Below are 7,399 nucleotides of genomic sequence, written 5' to 3' on the forward strand. Positions count from 1 at the left end.
GTACCCCCTACATGGGGCTGGTCCAGAGTACCTGTACCCCCTACATGGGGCTGGTCCGGAGTACCTGTACCCCCTACATGGGGCTGGTCCGGAGTACCTGTAATGGGCTACACGGAATGTGATGTGTTGTAGACCCTTGATTCAGTAGTAACATTAAATAAATAAATGTATACATTTTATAAATGTGTTGTTGAAATAATTGATGACTTAATGGAAATGACTGACTAACTGATGACATTTGCTTATTCCTGTGTCTTCCTCCACAGACGGGTTTACATATCTTACCTGGACAGTATTCACTTCTTCAAACCTCGACTGCTAAGGACGGCCGTCTATCATGAGATCCTTATTGGCTACCTGGAGTATGTAAAGAAACTCGGGTATGAAATGCATTCATATTGCAGTTCTCAAGTAAAAGCACTTTACTTGATGGAAGTAACTCCCCACTTGCATTAAATGTCCCTACCAAAACAACCAACCGTTGTCTCTTCTCCCCCTCAGCTACTCTCAGGGTCACATCTGGGCGTGCCCCCCCAGCGAGGGGGACGACTACATCTTCCACTGCCACCCTGCCGACCAGAAGATCCCCAAGCCCAAGAGGCTGCAGGAGTGGTACAGGAAGATGCTGGAGAAGGCCTTCGCTGAGAGGATCCTCCATGACTTCAAGGTGATTTAGGATTAAGATTAAGGTTAGGATTAAGGTAAGGATTAAGGGTTAAAGTTAGATCCCCCAAGCCCAAGAGGCTGCAGGAGTGGTACAAAAAGATGCTGGATACTGCTTTCGTGGAGAGGATCCTCCATGACTTAAAGGCAGGCCTCTCAATGGCTAAAGCATTTCAGGCCTATCTTGTAGGCTTTGTACAGTTGAGTCCCCAGCCTTGGCCTTGGGAAAGTTGTCTTCTCTGCAACCGGGCCAACCAAGCCTTCAACCTCTAAAGTGTTTTGAGATTTCTGAATGTATTAATAGGGCTAGAACAGCAACAACCAGCCAAGCAGAAGACTCATATTAGTTGAACATTTGTGTCCATTGGACATTTAAAGTAATCTTCTTCTATGTTTTTCTCCAGGACATCTTCAAGCAGGCGACAGAGGACTGTCTGACGGGGGCCAACGAGATGCCCTACTTCGAGGGGGACTTCTGGCCCAACGTGCTGGAGGAGAGCATCAAGGAGCTGGAACAGGAGGCGGAAGAGAGGAAGAAGGAGGAGAACGTAACCTGCTCCGACACACCTGAGGTGGGAGGAGGAGAGACGAGTCATAGGGTAGACCGATGATAGTACTAGAGACATCATTATCAATAGCTAACCTCCCTACATGAATACATAACTCCTACCTGTCTAGTCAAATTTGTCTTAAAATTTTTATTCATGTGAAATAATTTATTAGTCGAATGCATAACATGCATGTGGTGAATGTTTGTGCCCTCACTGTCCAGATTTGTTAATTTGCCATATTTTTTTAACTCTTCCCTCTTTTCCCCTCAGGGCACGCCAGGGGACACGAAGAACGCCAAGAAGAAGAACAGCAAGAAGACCAATAAGAACAAGGGCAGCGTGAGCCGAACCAATAAGAAGAAGCCTGGCATGCCGAATGTAGCCAATGACCTGTCCCAGAAGCTCTACGCCAGCCTCGACAAACACAAAGAGGTATGATGACGTCAACACGCTTGCTTTGAAATGCATGTCGTCTTTCAATGGCTTTAACTGTTTTATGAAGTTGTTTCTTAGAATGGTGCCATGTGTAGGTTCTCTTCTATAATCTCTGAGCTGGGATATTATTGGCCTGACCCAAACCCAATGGCAAACAATCAGGAATTGAGTGATGCTCTCTTCTCTCTTCAAGAGTATTTCTCTCCTCTCTCCCTCCAGGTGTTCTTTGTGATCCACCTGCACTCAGCCCAGATGGCCAACATGTTGCCCCCCATCATGGACCCTGACCCCCTGCTGAACTGTGACCTGATGGACGGCCGTGACGCCTTCCTCACCCTGGCCCGGGACAAGCACTGGGAGTTCAGCTCTCTCAGAAGGTAATGATAATAGATTTGATTTGTATAGTGCTTTTCATAATGGAGGAATCTCAAAGTTCTACCTCTTGAATCCTACGTTAGAATTTAACAATTATGACTGTTGACTTACCTAAGTTGAATGCACTGACTAAGGCGCTCTGGATAAGAGCCTCTGTTAAGTGTCCTAAATGTATCAATAAAAAGGAAACACTCAGTAAAAATCGAGCCAGCTAAAGCAACAATGGTAGATGCTGAAAGGCCTTCACAGAGATAGTCTGATAGTGAGTTTTGGTATTTTTAAGCCAGTTTTCAAATTGCTTGATGGATGGAGTGGCTCTCAGATGGTAAGGTAGAGCGTTTCCGTAGGCCAATGGTTTCTAACCTCTCCTCAGGGACCACCAGACGTTTCAAGAGTATTTGAAAGAGTATTTGAAAACAATTTAATTGTAGCCCAGAACTAACTCACCTGATTCACCTATTCAAGGCTGGTTAGTTGACAAGTTGAATCAGGTGTGCTAGCTGTGGAATAGATCAAATACATGGAACGACTGGGGGTCCCCGAGGAGAGGTTTGAAAACCCCTGCCATAGAGGACCATTGGTTGATGAATTCCTACCATTTGTTCCCATAAGGTGTAAGTGGAGCACCATGTGCATGTTGGTGGAGCTGCACAACCAGGGTCAGGACCGCTTCGTCTACACCTGCAACGAGTGTAAACACCACGTGGAGACACGCTGGCACTGTACCGTATGTGAGGTAAGAGACACACACACGTGCGCAAACATCCTCACCGTCTTGGGAGATTTATACCATGTTCCTGTGTCCCAATCAATCAAATGAATTTCATGAAGCCGGTTGTCAAAGTGCTTTACAGTAACCCGGCCTAGACCCTAAAGAGCAAGCAGGCAATAGCTGTGTCACTCACTTGTCTCTGTCACTTACATCTGCCCATGCATGTATTAACCCCCACCTCTCCTCGCAGGACTTTGACCTGTGTATCAACTGCTACGCCGCCAAGGGCCACGAGCACCAGATGGTCAAGTGGGGCCTGGGGCTGGACGACGACGGCAATGGAGCGGGCGGCGCCGGCGAGGCCTCTAAGAGCCCCCAGGAGTCACGCCGTCTCAGCATCCAGCGTTGCATCCAGTCCCTGGTTCACGCCTGCCAGTGTCGCAACGCCAACTGCAGCTTGCCGTCCTGCCAGAAGATGAAGCGCGTGGTGCAGCACACCAAAGGTAATGAAATTGGTTGCTGGCATCAGTGTCCTGCCGTTGTGCCCTTGAGCAAGACACTTAACCCCAAAACTGCTCCAAGGGCACGGCACTGCGACTGACCCTGTCCTCTTAACCTTTGTGGATCCATGTGTCTCTCAGGGGGGTACACTTAGATGTATCCTTGACAATTGACAATAACATATCTTATCTATTTTAGGTTGCAAGAGGAAGACTAACGGTGGTTGCCCCGTGTGCAAGCAGCTCATCGCTCTGTGCTGCTACCATGCCAAGCACTGCCAGGAGAACAAGTGTCCTGTACCATTCTGTCTTAACATCAAGCACAAGCTTAGGCAGCAGCAGCTCCAGCACCGCTTACAGCAGGCTCAGATGATGAGGAGAAGAATGGCCACCATGCAGGGAAGAGCAATGCCTCAGAGCTTACCGTCCCCCCCTCAGGCCCCCACTACAACCCCCAACACCACCCCCTCACACCCCCAGCCTAACACACCCCAAACCCCCCAACAACCACTTTCAAACCAGCCGCAGACCCCAAACGCTGCAGGTATGTCACCAGTGTTCCCTCCTCGCAACGGTCATCCCCTAACACCAGCTTCGCAGGGCAAGGGGGGACCTCAAGCGTCTCCTTTACACCAGCAGCAGTCACCTCTCCCCCCGCAACCTCCCCAACCCCAGCCACCCCCTCAACCTCAACAACCTTCTCAACAACAACCCCCTCTCGCTGCGGTCAAGATGGCGCGGCACATTGAGATGGTGGCCCAGGCGCAGCAGCAGAACCAGCAGAACTACCGGGTCAACATGAACGGCCTGCACCAGCAGAACCCCCAACAGAACCCCCAGCAGCAGCAACGCATGGCCGGACCCATGCAGATGGTTGGGGGTCAAATGGTGGGACCCAGAGGGCCCCAGGGCATGCAGCAGCCCATGGCCCCAGGTCAGTGGCCCAGCGCTGGGGGAGCCATAGCGGGAGCTCAGCCTGGACAACCAGGAGTTGTAGTCCCTCCTCAGGTGGGTCAACCCCAGCAGGGGATACCGATGCAACAGAGACCCATGATGTCTCCTCAGCAACAGGCTCAGAGGATGCTAGTCCCCCAGCCGGGGGGTCCCAGACCCCAGACGCCATCCCAGAGACCCGGGGCCATCGCCCCCAATGCCCTCCAGGACCTCCTGATGACCCTCAAGTCCCCCAGCTCACCCCAGCAGCAGCAGCAGGTCCTCAACATCCTGAAGTCCAACCCTCAGCTCATGGCGGCATTCATCAAACAGAGAACGGCCAAGTACCATGCCAGCAACCCCCTGCAACAACAGCAGCCGGGGATGTTGGGAGCCCAGCCGGCAATGCAGGCTGGGGCCGGAGGAGGGCAGAGGCCCGGGATGCCCCCTCAGCAGCCTCAACAACCCACCGCCCAAGGGATGGCTGCCTTAGGACCCCAGGGGCAACTCATGAACCCTGGACACAACCCCCAACCCAACGCTTCCCAGATACAGGAGCTCTACCGGAGACAGCTCCTTCGGCAGCAGCAGCAACAGCAGCAGCAACAGCAGCAGCAACAGCAGCAGCAGCAGCAGCAGCAACAACAGCAGCAACAGCAGCAGCAGCAACAACAGCAGCAACAGCAGCAGCAGCAGCAACAACAGCAACAACAGCAGCAACAACAACAACAACAACAGCAACAACAGCCGCAGGCCCATCCAGGTCCGTTCCCTCCCCAGACCCAAGGCCAGACGGCTAGCTACTCTCAGCTCCGCATGCAGCAGCTAGCCATGCATGCCCAGGGCCAGCTCCCTCCCATGGCCCAGATGGGTCAATCTGGCCTGGGCATGGACCCCACCTCCACCACCCAGAACCTCTTGCACCAGCGGATGCTCCAGCAACAACAGCAGGGTATCTCTAACCAACAGGCCATCCTCAAGCAGCAGATGGGCAGCTCCCCGGTCCTGCCTAGCCCTACCATGAGTCCCCAGGCCCACCTGCTGGCCAGCCAGCCCCAGCCTGGAGCTCACCTCCCTGGCCAGTCCCCCATGGCCAATGCCCTTTCCAACCGGTCCCCTGCACCTGTACAATCCCCGTGCCCGCCCTCGCAACAACCCCCGCATTCCAGCCCTTCGCCCCAGGTTCAGCCCTCATCCCACCCGGGGTCCCCCCATCCGGGCTTGGGGGGCCCCATGCCTGGCTCCATGGACCAGGGACACTTGACGGAGCAGAGCGCTATGCTATCGCAGATGAACACGCCCGCCAGAGGAGGGTTGAAGAATGACTTGGGCACGGGAGGGGATACGACAGGAGATACGCTGGAGAAGTTTGTGGAGGGATTGTAGCATTAAACAGGAGACTTGGGCTGTGTCCCAAATAGGTGACACCCTATTCCCAATTAGTGCACTAGGGCCCTGCTCAAAATTAGTGCACTATGTAGGGAATAGGGTACCATTTGGGATGCAACCAGAAACAAACCACACTCTCCCCATCCTCCACTGATGTACTCGGACTCTGGGCCCGTCCCCTTTCATGAAAAATAATTTCTTTCCTCTTTTTTTTACTGACATGTACAAAGTTTCAAGAGATGTAAAAAGAGAGAAAATGGGATAAAATGAAAAATGCCAACACTTATAGGGGAATGTTGATGTTTCCTAAAACTGGTGTTTCTTCTTCCTAATGAGTCGGGATTTTGCAAATTGCTGTTTAAATCACAAAGAATATATATTTTTTTGGTTGAGACCAAAATGTGCTCAGACTTTGTTTTATTTGTTTGGTATTTGGTATGATGTCATGCCTTTTTTCGTTTTCTTTTTTAAAGAAAATGTACAAAACAATTGCATTATAGTATTCATACTTTTAATTTTGTACCTTTTTTTTAAGTAAAGCATTTTTTTGTTTTGTGTTGAGACCGTAAAATATTTTTTGTCTGGGAATCGGCATAGGTTTCTTTTCTCTTCTCAAGCTCTTCTCATTCCTGGGATCCCAGAAAATGTCTCCCTATTCCCAATAGTGTAGTGCACTATATAAGGAATAGGGAGCCATTCCAGATGTAGCCCTGGCAATTGTAATCTAAAGTGTTGTACAATTTTTATAGATCCACCTGTATTTGAGAGAGAGCGACTCTTTTTCCTCTTTGTGACGTGTGTGTGTGTTCGAGGAGAACTATCCATTTGTACTGAAATAGGAAATGGACTATGGCAGTTTGTAATACACTGGCATTTATGCAGAAACACTTGACACACACATACACGGAATGCCAAACTCTCAAAACACATACACAACAAAACAAGGACAAAATCTCACTAGCCTGGAAACCGGAATCTCTGTCTTGACTTGCGGATGTAGAAAATTGTGGTTCTGTCATTTAAAAAGTTTGTCATAATTTGTTGTGTAAAGTTAAGTATATAAAGAGAACAGACAACTGACTCTTATCCTGAGGGGGAATGGGTGTTCACTGCTTGACTGCTTGTTTGTTTTGAAAATAGATAAATAAATAGTCCAGCTGTCTATCAACCCTCCATCCTCATTCCCCTCTCTCAAAAACACAAACTTGAATAAAACTTGGGGTGGGTTACGTTCTCCTAGCTCCATATTGTAAATCATGCAAGTTGTTATTAAGCAAAAATATTATAAATATAAGGAAGAGCGAATGAAATCACTGTATAAACTGGTTAAAGACTCATTTCTTACTTATATACCATATTGTTAAATAAACTGTGTGCAACAGAAAACACTTGGAGTTATACTTCTGTGTCATCGTGGTTTGTGGGATTGTTTGCCCTGCAATTTTGATGGCATACTTGAACTAGGATGAGGTTGTGAGCGTGTTTTTGAAAATGAGTGGAAAAGTGAGTATTAGGGCAGTCTTAGAATGAGAACAGGTAAAGTGAGTATGTGGGCGTCATTCAATAATCTCTCAAGAAGCCATGCCAATTTCAGGTAAAACGGGCTCCCGAGGGGCGCAGCGATCTAAGGCACTGCATCTCAGTGCTTGAGGCGTCACTACAGACACCCTGGTTCGAATCCAGGCTGTATCACAACTGGCTGTGATTGGGAGTCCCATAGGGGCGGTGCACAATTGGCCCAGCGTCATCAGGGTTTGGCCGGTGTATGCCGTTATTGTAAATAAGAATGTGTTCATAACTGACTTGCCTAGTTAAATAAAGGTTACCTTTTAAAAATATAT

The 7,399-nt window shown here is 49.4% G+C and overlaps 1 protein-coding gene across 5 annotated transcripts in view; it reads left to right on the forward strand.

Moving 5' to 3' along the window:
* LOC139567772 (CREB-binding protein-like) overlaps positions 1-6,958 on the forward strand; it is a 70,228-nt gene extending 63,270 nt beyond the window's left edge. For all 5 annotated transcript variants that reach the window (XM_071389260.1, XM_071389257.1, XM_071389258.1 and 2 more), the window contains 8 exons: positions 267-380; positions 502-667; positions 1,068-1,235; positions 1,485-1,646; positions 1,869-2,026; positions 2,637-2,760; positions 2,987-3,239; positions 3,436-6,958. In XM_071389260.1, the coding sequence (XP_071245361.1) occupies positions 267-380; positions 502-667; positions 1,068-1,235; positions 1,485-1,646; positions 1,869-2,026; positions 2,637-2,760; positions 2,987-3,239; positions 3,436-5,555 (3,265 nt within the window). In that variant the 3' untranslated portion in view covers positions 5,556-6,958. The remainder of the gene's footprint in view (positions 1-266; positions 381-501; positions 668-1,067; positions 1,236-1,484; positions 1,647-1,868; positions 2,027-2,636; positions 2,761-2,986; positions 3,240-3,435) is intronic.
* Positions 6,959-7,399: the final 441 nt, after the last annotated feature.

The sequence above is a fragment of the Salvelinus alpinus genome, chromosome 2 (assembly GCF_045679555.1).
Source record: "Salvelinus alpinus chromosome 2, SLU_Salpinus.1, whole genome shotgun sequence".
Lineage (NCBI taxonomy): Eukaryota > Metazoa > Chordata > Actinopteri > Salmoniformes > Salmonidae > Salvelinus > Salvelinus alpinus.